A 19974-nucleotide genomic window follows, 5' to 3' on the forward strand; every position below is an offset into this window, starting at 1 on the left:
AAAGATAGGAGCACGAAACCTTCAGTACCTTTTCCCCATCAATTTTACATCATCTGGAGTAAAACATTGGAACTAAGCCTCTCGATGACGTCACCGGGTCAATTTTTCTAAACCCCTGCACGGCAAACTTTGACATCACAGAAGTAAAGTCACAAACGCTGCTTATAATAGTTTTAGAGATAGATAAAAACTACGAGCATGGTTGTGAACCATATCTATGAGCTAGAAAAAGTAATTTTGGTGACCCGAAGTCAACAACAAACCCGAGCTGGGGTTTTAGTTTTTGCAGATAACTTCAACACAAAGGATCCTAGAACGAAGACAGTGATCCCGACGCATTCTTCGTGTCAAGACGAGTCGAATGACATACATTTTGTTCGGAAACGGTCAGGTTTATGTTGACCTCATGTGACCTTGAATGACCTTGGATGACTGGAAAACCTCGCCATATGATGGGTCTTACAAGTTACATGGTATGCGTAACTGGTCACAAACAGGGGTGGACAATTGTGCCGAGTTGGGGTAGCACGAGCCTTCCCAATTCCACGCCGGCTGCGTCGGCTTGGCTTTGGAGCTGCACCAGACGGCGGAGGTCAAGGTCACCGCTAGGGCGGCCCTCTCCCTCTCCCCCTTTTCCCTCTCCCTCTCCCCCTTAAACGGCCCTCTCCCCCTTTTCCGTTGATATCTCCTAAACGGCTGCAGATATCGCCACCAAACCACAGTGATGTAAATGGGGCTCACGAGTGGCCATAAATACCGAAAAGGCCCAAATTTCAAGTTCACCTAATTGAATAAATCGTAATATGGCCAGTCAGGCAAACATTTGGGGTGTCTGAAAAACATGACTTTCATGTTTTTCTCATAACCGGCCTCGTGTATGATTGTCAGAAGTCGTGACATTTTCTATGCTGTAAAATGACTGTCAGATACTCGCAACTTCAAACGCCGCTAGCGTGCGTCCATTTCATACAAATGACAAAAATTATACATGGCAATGATCCCCAAGGTCTGCTGCTTCTAATGCAGGGTCACAAAAAGCCGTATCTCTTTTGGTTTGGCGTTGATCTAACTATTTGTCATCATGTTGCAATCGCAGTTTTTTACTTAAAAATATTTGCTTTCGTTTCACCTAGAGCAGTTTACACAGTGTGTGCCCGTTAGTGCACCATACCATATAATTCCCTTATCATTTCTGAGCCGCACTGTGAAAAAATGAAGGCGCTAGCACAGGGCTGACCGGCGCTACTAAAGTTTTCGTCCGTTGCGGTCGGGTGCCGCGGCGCGGTGGGCAGCCCGGGCGGCTGCGCCGCGGGCGGGCGGCCTCAGCGGGGGTTCGTCGGTGCATCCCTCTGCTGTTCCTAAACGAAGTGTCCTATCGCCTCGCGACAACAACCAATGGATTGCTCTTGACAAGATCTCGCGAGTGAGCATATTACTTTTGACTTAAGGTCAATATTTGACCTACTTATAGCAGTTCAAAGTTACACGTCTGTCGAAATTGCGATCTGCAGTGAAAATAATCCGCCCCGACCGCGACACCCGACCGCGCCGGACAAAAACTTCAATAGCACCGGTCTGCCCTGTGCTAGCGCCTTAATTCTTTCACAGTGTGACTCAGAAATGGTTAGGGAATGATATGGTATGGTGCACTAACGGGCACACGCCACACACTGTGTTAACTGCTGTAGGCGAAACGAAAGCAAATATTTCATAGTAAAAAACTGCGATTGCAACATGATGACAAATGATAAGATCACCGCCAAACCAAAAAAGATACGCCTTTTTGTGACCCGGCATGAGAAGCAGCAGGCTTAACCCGGCACCGCCTGGGCTATTTCCGTACCCACGACAGCCTGGGGGGGGGGGGGGTCGGATCCGACCCCCCCCCCCCCCCTGTTATCTCGAGAACCAATGGTCGTATCGAGCCCCGCGAGGCGGCGTTCGAAAGGTCTCTACGAGACCTTCCCAAAGCACTCTTAAGATTTTAAGATTGAGGTCAACTTTCGGGTCAAGGTCAGGTCAAATGTCAAATTCTGGGGTTTTGCATGATTAGGCTTACGGACAGCGGAATCGATAGCTGCTGCTCGAAACTCACCAAAAATGACCTCAAAGGCCTAGTGAATGTACCATGTGCGTATAGGGGTCATACTAAGTACGGGTCAAGGTCAGGTCAGGTCACGAAAGGTCACGGTTTTCACTTTCTGCTACATGGGCGTGCGACACATGTTTTATGGCTTATTTTTTTCACGCCGAATCCGATGGTAATGGTTATATGTGACCCCAAGTCACTGCGCTGGTGATAATTGTGCATTAAAAGCATAAAAATCGTTTATACCATGCATAACTAAACGAGGGCCCAGAAAAAAGGTAAATTTTTCAACTTTATATTTTTGACATAAAAACGCACTTTTCTAGACGAGCTTTGTCCCAGGAATCTAGTGGTGCCATTTGTTTTCACATGCGATGTTCAGAAGTGCCTCTAATTCACGAAAATGCTTATGACGTCACCATGCCCTATGCATGTTGGAGCTATTTTTTACAATTTGGGGATAAAAAATCAAGATAGAAAGTTGAAATTTGGGACATCTAATGTTCTAATAGAGCTCTATAGCATATATTCCGGTTTTTTGGAAATTCCCAAAATTTTGGATTTTATTAGCTGTTTTCCAAAAAATATAGTTTTTTGAATTTTTAGGGTAAAAAAACGCATTTTATGGAAAATCCGAGATAGCCATTTTAAAGAACTCGTTAAGCTGCGTCTATTCATGTCCTAAATTTGCAATTTGCTTAAAACCTCGATTTTTGGCGATTTTTTAAACATTTACCATTTTTTGACTGAAAACGCCATGTAGTTACATCACTAAAATCGATATATCTAAAAAAAATTGTTTTTTTTTCTTAAAAATTGCACAGGAGACGTCAAATTGATGGGGGAGAAGGTATGCCAAGTTTCAAGTAGATAGTGTGAGCGGTTCATGAGTTATTCAAGAAAAACGGAGGGGGGGGGGGTCGGATCCGACCCCCCCCCCAGGCGGTCGCGGGTTAAGGGATCATTGCCATGTATAATTTTTGTCATTTGTATGAAATGAACGCACGCTAGCGGCGTTTGAAGTTGCGAGTATCTGACAGTCATTTTACGACATAGAAAATGTCACGACTTCTGACAATCATACACGAGGCCGGCTTTGACAAAAATATGAAAACTATGTGAATTCAGATGCACCAAACATTTCTTTGGTTAGCCATATAGCGAATAACTCGGTTTGGTAAACTTGACTTTTTGGTATTTATGACCACTCGTGAACCCCATTTGCATCACTGTGCAAAATGTCAGGACAACTCCAGACATCAATTTTACACATTGTGACCAAAAACTTTCCAGAGGCTTTGGTAGGTTGGCGACAAATGACGTCAGAGTGACGTCATGCTCTGCCATTTTCGACCCAAAAAATGGTTTCGCCGGAAGAGCTGTCAGGCCTACAGCTTAGAAGATACAGGAAAAAAAGTTTGACATAAAAGTTGTACAATTGACAGTGCTATAAAACTGCTATCTCGGATTTTTGAAACTTTTGGATTTTTACCCCCTAAATCAAAACAGTAATTTTCTGGACAAAATAACAAATACCATTTTTTCGACTTTCGAAAAAAATCATCTATATGACGGTAGCCACCGGCTTCTATTCACATACCAAATTTCAGATTGATAACTCTTTTTTGGCCAAGTTATGGCGAAAATAGGTACTGTTCAAAAATGATGACGTCAAATTTTCCAACTCAGTTTTTAGCAATTCTAGACAACGTGGCGTAAAACAAAGACCACCATTAGACTACCCGTGACGAGCTGCATGAAATCGATACCTACCCATTTTGTGCAAAAATGTCAACTTTAAAATTTGACCTAATTTAACCTGATCTTGACCTGACCTTCACCAGAACATGACCTAAACTGGCCCCAAAGGTTGCCTGACCCACATAATCCCATTTGTCATGTAAAATGGACAATAAAACGTGCATCATACGACACTTTCATATTGTGACCCTCAGTGACCTGACCTCTGTAACCTGACTTGGTATCAGTTACCTCAGATAGCAAAAAGTGTTTGACGAACAAATTTCCATCGATGATTTTCAAGAACATACCTACCAATTTACTCGATTTCACAACACATTTCTTGAAATACCTGTAAACGGTGAAAATGCGACCTTTGACCTGACCTGTGACGTCATCGGTTGAACCGATCCAATGAAATTAGGTCACAAGGTAGTTCCCTGGTGGGGCTATCGAGCACCGTTTGAATTTTGAAAATCGACCGGCGAATTTCCGAGATCTTAGGGGGGGGGGGCGGGTCGCCCCCTTCGGGTGGTAGGATCCGCCGATAGCCCTACGGGGCGCGGGTTAATGAAGTTAGATAGGGGCGGGGGCGAAAAGAGCCCCTCCTCGGGCTGCGGTGATTGTAATTGTCCCACTGGGCCCGGCCAGGTTAATGTGCTAAATGCCTCAAGTATGCGTGTGATACAGCCCCGCCATAATAAGCCATGGACAAAGTGGAGTAAATGCATTTTGTTGCAAGGCAATGACCGATTCCAATTCATTTTCTCTCCAGTTAATGGCGTGTAGTGTGTACCGCTTAAGTACTGAAATCATACTTACTATCCCATAAGAGCACCCCGTAGCTAAGTGCAGTGAGTGCTGGGTGGCTTCTCAACTGGACGGGCTCAGTCCCGGCGACTCACCAGGGTGCGCGCCCAGACCAATGTCTCCCCTGATCCTATCATCCTTCTGGCTCTGAAATGGTCTCATCAGACCAAAAGAGCCAAACCCAACAAAACAAAAACAAATACAGTTCAACAACTTACTGTCTCTGGGGCATAATAATTATCAACCTTTGTTGTTACTTAGTACTTACCATGTGGGCACTCAGGAACCTTGTTATCAAAAGAAGCACTAGGCACAAGGCCAACGAAATTTACACCCATTATAACCTTCTTCAGTTACTGTACAAAAATAATGATTACCATAAGGAGGTGTTTATAATCCTCACTTGAGGTAAGATAAGCTGGAATATAAGAGCAAGGTCAAACATTATTGAAAAAACATGACACTCCAAAGTACTAAGTGCCGGTAGGCAGTATAGGAAGCAATGCAGGCAGGCAGGTAATTAGTTTGTAATAACAATCTGCCGTGTAAAGGCAAAAAAGATAACATCCGGTCCGAGGTCATTACATCAGGCCAGAGGTCACCCATGCCCAAACGTAATCTTTTTTGCTTTTGAACAGCAGCATTAACTCGCGCCCCACTGGGGGAGGGGGAAGCTCATGCATAGCCCCCCCCCCCCGTCTTTCTGCATAACTTCTAAACCGCTAGACGCATCGACGCGAAAATTTCAGTACCTTTGGCTGCATCACTTTGACATCCTGTGTCAGAATATGAGCTTCGTAGCTACCATAGATCGGCCGAAAATGACGTCAGAGTGACGTCATGTTCGGCCGATTTCGACGCAAAACATTGAACTACGGCAATTGCTCTCAAGACCTCATTTTTTTAGTTAGATCCAATTTCTTTGTATGAGAGGACTCAGAATGTATTGTGCTATCAAACTGTTATCTCGGATTTTCAAAATTTTGAAATGTTGAAAATTATATGCATTAAATTTCAAAATATGTATTTTTATCTTTCTTTCAAAAAGTTTTTGGCTTTTCGAAGATGGCAGAATAGGTATATGTGATAGAAAACAAACCCTTGATCTACTCAAGCAAGTTGTAGCCAGATATCTTCATAAATAGCCAAGTTATATATGCATTATGGCAAAAATTTTGCTACTATTATAAGTTTTCAAATCCATTTTTTTCAGTACGTATTTGATATCGTACAGCAATAGGAATAGCACCATTGTGTTTCTGAGCTCAAACTGCATCTGACAGATGCAGTTTTAGCTGACCATGACCAATGACCAATGCTATAAGATTTCCGTGACCTGTGATGACCTGACCCTGACCTGAAAATCAATGTACAAGTTTGAAGTTGGGTAGGTAGTAGGTACCATCAGAGTGCCTAAAGCATCTTATTCACGAGTGTATAAACTAAAAATGAGCCTGCTCTGACTTGTAAGCCGGCGGCCAGAGCCCAAAATGTAAACAAGCCAGCCATCGATAACTTTTACTTTGACCTGACCTGTGATGTCATCGGTGACCATGAGGTCAATGAAATTAGGTTTTGCTCAACAGCTTTTCAGGGGCTATCAGACACCATTGGAATTTTGACAACTGGCCCGGTAGTTTCGGAGTTAGGAGGGGGGCCAAAAACAGCCCCCCACAGTGGGGCGCATTACACTATGCAACAGTCATTTTGTTCCTGAGTAACGACCGATTTTTTTGGACTCATTGGGTCCCATTATAACCGAAATGGGCATTTGTTTTGAACTGAAAATGCTTTTCCGGTTTTCAGAGACGATTTTCGATTTTTGGCCCCGAAATTCGGTTTTTGGCCCACTGTGTCCGGTGTAATTGAGTAATCGACTCGTGGTAACTTTCATCGTCCTTCCTATGCCACAAGCTTTCGAATGATATCCGGTTTTGCATATTTGCGTGTAAAAATAACGTCATAAATCTATGTTAAAGTAAGAAAATTTGAAATTTTGTAAAAATTTGACATTTTTTCGATTTCATTTCAAAATAGAGAAAAAAACTAAAGGCCCTATCCAAATTCTGAGCCCAGTTCCTTGAAGAGCATTCAATTTCCGTTCGGAAGGTACTATTTTAGTGCATTTTATCGGTTTACTGTGGCGTCCAGATTGAGTCACTTGAAAAACGGGCCCCCAACAGATCAAGATTCTGAGCGACAGGACTGCTCAAAAGTAAGTTCCTGCGTGTGACCCGAGGTCACAAGGGGTCAACAAAATGACCTCAGTTGACCCCTCGTTGATCCTATGGCGTTAACATACGTTATCAGGTTAATGCTATGTGATATGACTTAGGATATGTGTTTAGGTTAACTCAATCTGGACGCCACAGGAATCCGATAAAATGCACTAAAAAGGTACCTTCCGAACGGAAATTGAATGCTCTTCAAGGAACTGGGCTCAGAATTTGGATGGGGCCTTTAGTTTTTCCTCTATTTTGAAATGAAATCGAAAAAAATGTCAAATTTTTACAAAATTTCAACATTTTCTTACTTTAACATAGATTTATGACGTTATTTTTGCACGCAAATATGCAAAACCAGATATCATTCGAAAGCTTGTGGCATAGGAAAGGCGATGAAAGTTACCGCGAGTCGATTACTCAATTACATCGGACACGGTGGGCCAAAAACCGAATTTCGGGGCCAAAAATCGAAAATCATCTCTGAAAACCGGAAAAGCATTTTCAGATCAAAACTAATGCCCATTTCGGTTATAATAGGACCCAATGAATAAGAAAAATTCGGTCGCTTTCCAGGAACAGAAAATTTTTCATTTTTTGTTGCATAGTGTTATACTCAGACTCCAGCCTCCAGGGCACTCACTACTCTCTTAGCAGAAATCGCCCTTGCTGCCATAACTACATCTCACGTGCGCTGCAATTGTCCTTTCACAGTCAAATATGCAACAAAACATAGGTAATCTAACCTGACCTAACCCTACCTACAGCCTACCAGCCTACAGCAAACTAGCCTTGAGCCTGCCAAGGCCATACAAACATAACCTACAACCAACAATTTTGGCTGTTGCGTATTTGCAGCAACTGCGCCACAATGGACAATCAGACCTTTTCTGAACAAATACCAAAATACCCACCTTGCCATTAACCACAAATGGCAAAGAATTGTTAAGGAGAAAAGGGAGAATTTCACACCTTTCAGTTCATTATATATTGATGGTCTGGTCCTGTTAATTGCTTCATAGTTCCAATTGTCAATCTCTGGTAGGAATCGGTTTCCACACAAATTGCAGAACAAGAAGTCCTTAGTCATATTCAAGCTCACAACAACAAACTTGTTCATGTTGGTATACTTGTGCAATTGCATACTTCTCTAGTCTTGGTGTTGATTGTTGAATATAACGTTCACTGTAGTGTTAAGGCTGAAACAGACTCTTTCCGCATAAAGGAAATCGCATGCGAGAGCCTATTCAAATACATTATAATTCTTCTCGCGACAATCGCTTGCGGCAGGTGCATGCGATTGATGCGAGCGTGCTTCCATGTATTTGAATAGGTTTTCGTATGCAATTTCCTGACTGCAGAAAGAGTCTGTTTCAGGCTTAAGTGCATCTCTAACATTTGTAACAGATGCCTCCCACATAAAATAGCAGTGAACAAACTTAACTTGAACTGAAATTATAGCAATAATGTGAAGAAACTAATATTATGATGTTAGAAAATGACCTTATGCTAATGATACAATGAAATGGTATTAAAATAAGTCCAAAAACATTATGTTCTTCCTATAATACTTTTTGAACTTATTTTAATATCATTTTATTGTATCATGAGCATAAGGTCATTTTCTAACATCATAATATTCATAATTATGCTCAAACTAGCCATAGCTCTCACCTCCAATGAATAAACGGGGGCGAGGGTTAAGCACCACATCCAGTGGACCAAGGTGCTAACCGGAACTCTCACGCTGTTCCAAGCGGTCAGGTAGCGGCAATGCCACGTGCATTGCCCGGGAATCGAACCCGGATGGCCGGCAATGAATAAACGAATATCAATATTCGCTTTCAGTGAAATTCACAAACGTCGCACTTGCGCCAGGTCTGCAATCTCACATTGCTACCATATTGACGTTTTCTTGTTTTCCCTTCCCGATCGGCGCTGTGGCTTTTTTTTTAACCCGCGTGTTTGAACACCCCGACCCCCTTGCGGTTTTTGGCACACCTTTTCACAGGGACATGCCTTTTATATCCCGATAGCATGCCTTTTCTATCCCGATGACCTTCAAGGTAGGGTAAGGTAAGGTAAGGTAAGGGACGGCGCCACAGGGGGGGGGGGGGGGCTGCCACCCCCCAACTCTGAAAAATGGGACCCTTTTTCAGAGAGGCTATGGACGGAAATAACGGAATGCTCTCTGACTGTGCAGAAAGAAGCAGGGGCGGCGCCACTGGTTTTCGATGGGGGGGCCATAGGCAGCGGAACGGGGAGGGCACCGGGGCACCGTGCCCCCCTTTGATTTTGGCATTTTAACCCTCGCCGGCACAGGCCATTTTGCGTCCTTCGACGGGGTTGGTACGACCCCCCTGTCCCCCCCCTCGCGTTTGGCCCCTGATCGAGCTAGAGCTTCGCGGAAAAACGAGCGTGCTGCCCGTCACGAGAGGAAGCCGATGATACCCAATTTTAAGGTCCTAGGTCATCGAGTGACCTTCCAGGTCAGGTCAATGACCCGAAAACCAGGAAAATCGGGACCTGTTAGAAAGTCGTAAAGTGTGGCTGCTATGCGGTTTTCCGGGGTGCTGATCACGAATATCGTGTTAGTTTTGATCAGAGATGATGTCTTTAAGCATTTAGACCAGGTCGGGTCAGGTCAGGTCAGGTCAACCGGTAGGGGTTGTGACGGGTATTCGTAATACGTGTCAACCGCCTCTGACAGCTTCGTAACATGTTACGAAGGCACCAAAACTACTTCGTAAATGTTCAAATGGTTGCTAAATTCGAACTCAGCCCCAAAAACTAGCCTAGAAACATGTAAAACTCGAAAAAATGAACCGAGGTCACCCGAGGTCACCAAAGGTCAATGACCTGACCTGACCTTCACATGACCTTGACACCCACCCTAATGTATGGGAACAATATCAAATCACATGTTTGAGCGTTTGAAACCACGAAAAGCTTGCAAACGCGCGGCTAATGCGAGCCGACATACGCCGAATCGCGATTGCCGATTCCGGCCAAACATGGTCTCGGAAAAGAGGTCACAGGTCAAAGGTCATTTGGGTCAGGGTCATGAAATTTTCAAGGTAGGTGTGAAATTGATCAATGCGAGGGCACTGAAAGTTTCTTTGCGATCGACCGCTTTTTATGCGAGTTATTCGCGAAAAACCTTAGGGGGTTGCATCACCCCCCCCCCCTGTGCCGGCGAGGGTTAACATTAGTCCTATGGGGGTTGCATGGAAAGAATGGGACCAAAAGTCGGCAGTGCCCCCTCCCCTTTAATTGAAGTTGTTCCGCCGCTACTGGGGAGGGGGACGGATTGACTGACCAAAAACTCAAAAGTAGATACCGAGCATGCATGGAAAAAAGAGGCACGTAACGCCGCGAAACTTGTAAAGCCCAAAACGCATCGAATGGTGCATCCCGTTTCCAAAACTATCCTAGCATTGCCTGGTGAGTGCCTACCGCAAGTCAATCGCCCAAGCGGTTGCGGAGATCGGTAAAAGCCTCTTAAAAGCGCTAATTCCGCAAAACAGCTTGAACGCCCTTGAATGTTCAGTGTTCACGTTGCATGTGCCACGTGAACATCGCAGAGTAAATCGTTGTCTACGAAGGCCGAAAGTCGACGTTCAAACAAGAACGCAACATGGATCCATAACATGTGGGTAGGTAAGAGGCACGTGCCACGACGGTCACCTAAATGCATCCAGAATAGTCAACCACAGGGTAGAAGGAATGTGGCTACCCAACAAAAAAGACCGCATATCAACCGGTCGAAAAGGCCCCTAGCCCGATTTCGAACCTTTCAGAGCCGGCCCGGATTAGGGTTAATTAGAAGCAATCAGGAAAAACTGGAGGGGGCTAATTTTGCCCCCCCCCCCCCGCCAGCAGGCCACGGGTTAACCCTATTAGTGGCAGGCTCCTGGCTACCCCATATTAGTGGCGGGGGGGGGGGCTGTTTACGACCCCCCCTTGATATCTCGAGATCTAACCGGCCGATTTTCAAAATTCAAACGGCATTCGATTTGGCTCAACGAGATCTACATTTCTAAAAAAAATTAAAAATGTCAATAGGGGGGTAGAGGGGGGTAAAAACGGGCAAATTGCAGATACATTTTAGACTGTTTATCACGGCCAGGTTTCTGAACCAATCTTAACGCAACTTTTGCCGATCGATAGAGAATGAACCAGGAATTCACATGGATCCTAAAAATATGCATTTTCAAAAATCATAGGCGGATACAGATCATTGAGATTGGGGGTACACAAAAAGTATAGTAAATAAGGTTTTTGTTGGTACTGTTTCTAAAAAGGGTGGCAATGGTCTTGTTATGCTACAATTTTCTTATGAGAGAACGACTAAAATTGTATTGGTCATGCATAGGCGGTGTCAGGGCACCTATGTTGGGAGGTAAAAAATAACCCCCCTTTTTGGACGCCTGGATCCGCCTATTATAGCAAAAACGTGTCAAAAGAGGATGCACAATAACTTTGTATATGTTATCACATGATACCTTTCATTCACTGTTCGTAAAACTGGTGCAGCATCGTGATCTTCGCCCAAATGACTCGCTTCACGAATAGGACCCCCAATTCCCAGTGCTCTGGAGCCGCCCCTGGTAAAGTTATGAACTTGAAATTTTCAGGGAATGTGCCCAATTTAGTTTTAGGAAAAGTCAGAAAATTTCAGCATCGTAGCTTCAGCGGTTTCGGAGATATTCCCGAAAAACCTGAGGGGTGGATAAAAACAACCCCCCCTGCCACTAATAGGGTTAAGGTCCAATTATAACTCATTAGGATATAACAATTATAGCTAGTTCATTAAACGCAACTCGACGAGAGCAATGTTTTGAGTCCGGCCAAGCCGCTGACATGCTCCGGTCGGGCCGCTGACACCTGCTCCGGCGGACCCGCTGACACCTGTGTCCGGTCGGGCCGCTGACACCTGTTCCGGTCGACCCGCTGGCATGCTCCGGTCGAGCCGCTGACACCTGCTCCGGGGTCGTGCCGTGGCGGCGACGTCCAGTCCTCGATGGTGTGTCAGCCGAGACGCCGGTGGTCTGAGCCCGCGCGGCCGGTTGGGGTGGCCGTAACTCGACCTGATGAGGGCGGTGTCGTCGGTGGGCGGCCTGAGAACGGCCGTCGGCAGGCCGCGGCCCGCGGCCCGTCGGTACCGTCGGAGCCTGCGTCCTGCAGTCGGCTCAGGTGGGCTCCACTCGGCCGGCCGAGAGCTCCGCCAGTCGACGGCGACGCATCGAGACGGCAGCAGGTGGCGGCGGTCCGTCGGCGCGGAACGCAGGTCAGTCGGCCGCGGCCGCCGCCCGCAGTCCCCCTCCCGAGCTCACCTGATCGCCGAGTGCGTGTGTGACCATAAACACCCGGCTGCTTACTTATAGTATAAAGTCATGGCTGGAAATGCTATTTAATTAAAATCGCTTGCCTTTCGCTCGACAAGAAAGTCGTTTTCAGAAATGTTATTCAGCTTGCCTGTACCTTACAGAACGCATAACCAAAACAAGAATATTGTCCTCTTGCTTTGCTCGTTGGTTGCCTTGTCTGTCCCATTGCTTACTTGTTGAGATAATACCATGTATTAGGACCGCTGGACAATGACTTGCGCTGAACAATTTTTGCTGGCGTACCTAATTATCACATCTTTTATCTTAAGATGTCCTCATGCAGTACGAATACGATGCAGCCTTCCGAATGCGAAAATAAGGAACTGCTAGTAATCACTTTTGATATTTGAACTTTGAAGCATCACTTCGCTTGCTATATTGAACATTTCTGCTGTTTAGTTACTTTATGTGCATTATGGTCGAGTCATTAACCCGCGCCCCACTGGGGGGGGGGGGCTATTTATAGCCCCCCCTCCCGTTTTTCTGCAATAACTTCCAAACCGCTTGACGTATTGACGCCAAACTTTCAGCACCTTCGGCTGCATCAATTTGACACCTTGTGTCAAAATTTGAACTTCGTACCTACCATAGGTCGGCCGGAAATGACGTCAGAGTGACGTCATGTTCGGCCGATTTCGACGCAAAACATTGAACCACGGCAATCGCTCCCAAGAGCTCAGTTTTTAAGCTAGATCCAATTTCTTTGCATGAGCGGACTCAGAATAGACTGCGCTATCAAACTGCTATCTCAGATTTTCGAAATTTTGAAAATTTCGAAAATTTTATATAATAAAATTCAAAATTTATATTTTTACATTTTTTCAAAAACTTTTTGACTTTTCGAAAAAACCGGAATATATGTGATAGAACGCATTATTATGACTAACTCTAGCAAGTTTTAGCTAAATATCTTCAAAAATGGCCAAGTTATACGCATTATTGCAAAAAATTAGCAATTATTAATTTTTCAAATCAATTTTTCAGCACGAATTTGACATCGTACGCCAATATAAATAGCACCATCGTGTTTTTGAGCTCAAACTGCATCCAATAGACACCTTTTTTGTTGAAAAATTTTAACTTCAAAATTTGACCTTTTTTGACCTGAAAGTGACCTGACCTGAGCAAAATTTGACTCAAAATGACCTCGAATGACACAGACGACATCAAATTCGAAATGTTTGGCCTAAATGGACCATAAAACATGTGTCACGTGACCGACGGATGATATAATATTTTCGTGACCTGTGATGACCTGACCTTGACCTGAAAATCAAAGTACAAGTTTGGTACCCTTAGAGTATCTAGAGCATCTGTTCACGAGTGTGTGAACCAAAAATGAGCCTGATCTGACTTGTAAGACGGCGGCCAGAGCCCAAAACGTGAAGAAGCCAAAATGCTAATAATTTTTACTTTGACCTGACCTGTGACGTCATCGGTGACCTCGAGGTCAATGAAATTAGGTTTCGCTCGACAGTTTTTCCGGGGCTATCAGACGCCGTTTGAATTTTGACGATCGGCCCAGTAGTTTCGGAGTTAGGAGGGGGGCTATGAATAGCCCCCCCCCCCAGTAGGGCGTGTTATACGCAGACCCCAGTGGGGCGCGGGTTAACTATAATTAATAATTTTGTTCAGCTATTTGAATTTTGCATTTATACAATAATACAATATTCGATTATGCAATTTGTCATTGTCGAGATACCTACAGTGAGATAATCTTGGCAATTACTCGGCGCATCCATTTAGGATTAGCCTCCGAAACACTGATGCAGAATAACTTCGAAAAATAATAGCCCCTAAAGAGTAAAGAGAGAGGGAGAGAGAGAGAGAGAGAGAGAGAGAGAGAGAGAGAGAGAGAGAGAGAGAGAGAGAGAGAGGAGAGAGAGAGAGAGATGACGAGGGAGTGGAAGGGAGAGACATGATAGACGCGCGCCTGGGATCGTAGGCATGCTCTTTAAAGATGCGAACCTTTGAAGATTTAAAGGCCCACCCACCTGGGGAAAGCTGTAAAACACATTGCCACTTACAGGCTGGCATGGAACGGCCGCCCCTCCCTTCTTTGCAAGACTTTTTTAGACGCATTTCCTTGATTGATCTCCGCACCTTTTAACTGGCTGGCGGGTCTCTGAACGGAGGGAGGGCAGGGCCGCGGAGTATGTGGAGCGCCCCAGACGCGTGGTTTGCGGGGGGGGGGGTCGACACGTGCTCTCCGAGGAATAGGACTATTCGACTCCTCTGATTAAAACACACACACACAGTACACCCGAGGGGGTCTCAGTCTCAGTGAGGCTTTAATCTGGGGAGTGAACAGCGAAACAACGTGTTCGAAAATGCAAACCAGCTGCTTGGTTTTTCTTTGAAGCGTTTCTAGGGAGCGGTTGTCTGAAGTGAATATCCATCAGGGAAAAAATCAAATTGGTTAGCTTGTTGCATGAGTATGGGAAACATTTGCAAATTGACTAGATCTCAGGCAGATTTTTCTGCACTGTCCGATAACTCAGATTTGATGTTCAATAGAAAGATCATAATTCTGACCAATAGTGTTTCAGTTACTAAACACAAATCTCGGGTACCCACGGACTACAAATGGGTACGGTTCTCACGGACTTACGGACAGCTGAAGAGTATCATAGAAAAGACACAAATTCTGCAAAATTCAATTTCAGCGCGGATCGGGCGCACCAGCCCACTATTTCATTTCGCTTGAGCTGCTGGCCTTTGTCATTACTGTGCCGTATATGCCGTCAGCCGGCTGCTCTGAGACTCGTGAGACAGTTGAACGTGACATGGGAGTAGTGGCACACATCGCTTTACCTGACAGAGCCGTCCCTTGCGTCGCTCTGATTCTGCCAACGTGTTCCGAGAGCGAGGCTAGACCCCAACTGCAGTCATTATCTGCAGGCCAGACTCGGCACCGCGTGTGCAACGCTGCACAACCTTTCGCCTTGCGCGCCCTGATTGTTGGCAAAATGGATACATATTAGCGAAAGACCGTCAATATCTCAAATGAAAATTAGATACATTCCATCATCCCTTGAATTATAGCTATCGCACCACGAAGTTCGACATATGCAACTTATTGCTTAGATGAATTAGTCGCAGAAGACAAGGAATAGGACTGTCCCGAGCCCATCTGGTTTCGTGATTAGGGGAGAGGCGGGAGAATTGGGACTTATTTCTCAGGCCATGTTCATTGAGGTCTTATTTGGCAAGTATTGTAGCCAAGCTGCTTTGCGCAGCACCAATAAAAGGTCCACCATTTCTCTGCGTTATGCCATCATAAAATAGCGAGCCTGTGCAATGATGTAGCTATATGTGGACAAAAACAAAAACACTCATTTTCAGGAGAATAGGGACACATGCAAGGAGACAAGGGACAGACACGAAGCTGAATTGGGACATATAAAAATTTGGTATTGGGATGACTCTATCTCAAATTATTTGTCGTGTCTATGTCTATAGGCAATCATTTGATACATTGGAACTTATCTTCACACTATCTGTTTCGTTAAAGGCCGGGATTGTCTTTCACGATGACGATGTTCCAAAAAAATGCACATTTTCCTACCTGAGTAAGACTTTCTGGTCTTCGCTTTGATGTATTTGTGGTTAAGGGTGCAGCTGCAACCCCTTCCAAAACACGATGGTAAAATCACATATTTTTGCACCACTTTACCGTTTTTACCATTTGGTGTCCCTATTCTCCCACAACACCGCCATAACAAATCACTCATTTTTTTGTCATTTATCAGTTACAGAGCATGTTCATACAAACTAGCAATCGAATAAGGACGGTGTTAATCTAACATCGTAACATGTTGAAAGAAAGATAGTTTGTCATATGCAATGCACAGACAACTCAGAATAGCACTCGAAAAAGCAAGTTTTTTGGTGCTCAGCCAGCACAGCCCAAACGACGCCCACAAAAGGGTTGCTGAGGCTTCCCATCGTTGCATGACACATAGAATCAAAAGATAAAGGCAACAATCGTGCAAGGATGCTGCCCATTTTTTAGATATTGGCGCGTCCCTATTCTCCTGCGTCCCAATTCTCCCGCCTCTCCCCTACTGGTAGGTAAAATATATCACAAGGGGTACAAGAAAGCAGCGGCTAGACTCGCACAGGCTGGCGACAGCAGCCAATCCAGGCTCTGCGTGTCGGACTACGTTTCTATACGCGCCAGCTCCTCTCCGCTGAGTGAAGTAGTGCGTGTTTCCGTCAGCGCGACACCTTATCGCGGATTCAGATCCCTTGCGAACTACAAGTTTAAGAAGGAGTGTCGGACTAGCGGCGGGGGACGTCTCCCCTGAGAGAGCAACGCGTTCCAACTTCCGAATCCGAGTCAGGCGAGCGGTCCGAGCTGGACTCAATCCGACGCGTGCCGACCAAAAAAGTCTGTTGGAGCTGGCATGGGACATTTAATATATACATTGTGTTGCAGCGGATGCTTGTGTTACCCAAGCAGAGTCTCACGGCACTTCTGGGCCAGATGATTGACGGTTGATGATGACCATTATTCGTAGGTACTTACATACATTGGATTGAAATGTGGTTGATAATGCTTAGAATATATTTTGTCTATGTTTTGTTGTTATAACTTAGAACCATTGTCTTGCTTGTGAAGTATAATTTTTCCTCATTGCTGTGCTTTTTGAAATTAGTGATCGATTTCTTCACTTGCGAGCCACAATGCGCTGGATTCCGCCTGAATTCAGGCAGGAAAACCCGACTGAATTCTGCCTGTGCTGCTTTCACTAGTACCTATACATTTGCTACATTTATTATACGTAACATGTGTGGAAACTGGAAACTAGAAAGCATGAAACATCACAGGCACGTCTATTGCCTATGACGCTGGCGGCGTGCGCCGCACATGAGACCTTATCTATGCATCCTATGCGTGTCTTATTGTTCAGACAGGCTTTCAAGGAGCCTTTTATCCCGATGACACTCCTGACATTTGGGCTCACGTTGTCACACCGTGCCGAGACGTCTGCTCCAGGGAGTAGCTGGCTGATCCAGGATCGAATTTCAGTGACACGCTTCTAGTTCCTTTACTATTAACTGGAATGTCGATTCTGGATTTATCTGGAGGTAGCGAGGCAAACGAGTTGGCTCTCTTTGAACCCTGGAGTATTCTGGTGTATATGGCTGGAGTCTAGGACACTAAAACAAACGGAAAATCGGAGTAGCTCACGAACTGACACGCGCTGCACAGTGCATAAGGCATAGCGCTACCTACATTATCCCGCGCCCTGGTGGGGTCTGTTTATAACGCGACCTGGTGGGGGGGGGGGCTATTTTTTGCCCCCCCCCCTCGTATCTCCGAAACTACTGGACGGATCCGCAAAATTCAAACGGCGTTCGAAAGGCCTATCAAATTTGTCGAAGGAAACCAAATTTCATTGACCTCGGGGTCACCGATGACGTCACAGGTCAGGTCAAAGATGAAATGTTTCACCGTTCACGGGTCTGCTAGGGAATGCGCTATAACACCGAGGAAAACGCATTTTGTCGATAATCAGCGATAGGGCGTCAGTTGCCTGGTAGATATGTTGCTATTAGAGGTCACTGACAATACCAGGTCAGGTCACAGGTCAGGTCACCAAGGGTCACAGGTCAGGTCACATGAGCCCAACTTTACTAAGGTTGTGTGATGCATGTTTTATGGCCAATTTTTCATTTCCAACTCAATGGTGTTGGTTATAAGACTATCAAGTACGGCTTAGGTCACTTTCTGGTGAAGTTCAGGTCAAGGTCAGGTCAAGGTCAGGCCAAAAAAGGTCAAATTTTAAAGTTGATAGTTTTGCATAAAATGGGTATTGATTCGATGCAACTCGTCACGGGGAGTCTAATGGTGGTCTTTGTTTTGCGCTACGGGGTCTAGAATTGCTAAAAATTGAGTTTGAAAATTTGACGTCATCAATTTTGAACAGTTTTTTCGCTATAACTTCGCCAAAAAAGAGGTATCAATCTCAAATTTGGTATGTAGATGGAAGGCGGTAAGGACTACCACATATATTCCGGTTTTTGCGAAATTCAAAAAACTTTTTGGATTTTTCGATTATTATATCCAAAAAATTTATTTTTTTATTTTTGAGGGTCCAAATCCAAAAATTTCAAAAATCCGAGATAGCAGTTTTGTAGCCCTGTTGATTCTACAGCTTTTATCTTTTATCATTTTTCTGTATTTGCAAAGCTATAGGCCTGACAGCTCTTCCCGCGAAACCCTTTTTTTGGTCGAAAACGGCAGAACATTACGTCACTCTGACGTCATTTCCGGCCAACCTATCATAGTCTTTGGAAAAATTTTTGGTCACAATGTGTAAAATTGATGTCCGGGAGGGTACTGAAAGTTTGGTGATGATCGGCGCAGCGGTTCTGGAGATATATCGAAAAGTCTGGAGGGGGGGGGGGCAAAAAATAGCCCCCCCCCCACCAGGTCGCGGGTTATAACCGTCAAGCCATTGCATTGCCATTGCTCCGTCCCAAGTAATTCATCTATTCCGTACGGGTTCCCTGGGGCCACGCCGGGCTCGCTCAAGGGCCGTATTGTCCATTGGGCCTGTCAATAGCATCCCCATTCCCCAGGGCCGCAGCAACGAGCTACCGGCCCCTCCCCTTCCCTGCTCTCCCTCCCGCCCCCACTGACCAGCGCGCAGTGCCGGCTTGGGCTGGCTGGCGCGGCGGCGAGATACGTGTGCGGCGGTACAGCATACCACGCCAGGCGGCTGAACGATATACGTGCGCTGCGGCACAGCATACCATGCCAGGCGGCAGAACCGCACGCACGACTGAACGGCATATGTGCTCAGCGGCACAACATACCTTTCCAGGCGAAGTGCCACCGCTGTCGAACGCCTCGCCAGCAGTTATCACACCAAACGCATCTGTTCATTTTCATACGATGTTCGTATCTGAATAATTACGGAGTATTGAGTAGCGAACAGTAGTTGGACATACCGGTCAGGCACGGTCGCTAGACGTCCTCAGTCGGGATCCGACCGACGGGTCGGATCTTTCGGGCCGGACCGGCGTTCCCTGAGGTGCTAGGGTGCTCGTGAGTTGGATAGCACGGGTCGAATCATGGTCGTGCCGGCGAGCTGGATCTGGCGCACTTGACCTATGTAGTGCCTCGGAGAATGGATGTGTGGGGTTGGATCTCTTTTGCGCCGGTCGGATCCGTGGGTCTGGATCTATCGGTCTAGTTCTGGCGTTAGCGTCGGTCGGATCTGTGGAACCGGATCCGTTGTTCCCCCGGGTGGGAGCTGTCGGTCTGGATCGCGGGGGGGGGGGGGTCGGATCTGTCGCGCTCCCGGCGAACAATGCCAGGGCCGGCGGTCGGTCGGTCGGTCGGTGTGTCTGGCGGCGGCGGCCGTGCCCGCCGCACCTGGGACGGTCTGTTTGTCGGCAGTACGGCTCGCCAGCGGCCCGCACGCTCCAGATGCAGTGAAACGGCCCCTGACGGCTGCCGCGGCAGCGATACGGGCCCCATTCAGCTCTGGGCCGCTGCAGACTCCCACAGGCACGCCCGGAGAACAGGGCATGTCGGTGTTAGAGTGAGTTTGCGAAATCGGTGGATCCGCGGAGTCCCTAGGGAATCCACGGAGTCCCTAGTGGCTCCGCGGATGAACATCAAGTCCAGTATATTCGCGGATAAACGGGCGGGGATCCGCGGATGAACAAGACTCTTCAGGATAACCGCGAACTCCCTGAAGAGTTG

At 46.0% G+C, this 19974-nt stretch overlaps 1 protein-coding gene across 4 annotated transcripts in view; it reads right to left on the minus strand.

Annotated features, from left to right (window-relative positions):
- The window catches only part of LOC122363268 (rRNA N6-adenosine-methyltransferase ZCCHC4-like), a 50717-nt gene extending 42052 nt beyond the window's left edge, over positions 1-8665 (minus strand). Inside the window, exons 1-2 of one of the 4 annotated variants that reach the window (XM_043332320.1) lie at positions 8536-8665; positions 4908-5057 (exon numbers count right to left, since the gene is read on the minus strand). In XM_043332320.1, coding sequence (XP_043188255.1) covers positions 4908-4977 — 70 coding nt within the window. In that variant the 5' untranslated portion in view covers positions 4978-5057; positions 8536-8665. Of the gene's footprint in view, positions 1-4907; positions 5058-8007; positions 8028-8535 lie in introns of those variants that run through there. The other 3 variants (XM_043332321.1, XM_043332322.1, XM_043332323.1) reach the window with 3 other exon arrangements.
- Between the last annotated feature and the right edge of the window lie 11309 nt (positions 8666-19974).

The sequence above is a fragment of the Amphibalanus amphitrite genome, unplaced genomic scaffold (assembly GCF_019059575.1).
Source record: "Amphibalanus amphitrite isolate SeventyFive unplaced genomic scaffold, NRLGWU_Aamphi_draft 000612F_arrow, whole genome shotgun sequence".
NCBI classification, from domain to species: domain Eukaryota; kingdom Metazoa; phylum Arthropoda; class Thecostraca; order Balanomorpha; family Balanidae; genus Amphibalanus; species Amphibalanus amphitrite.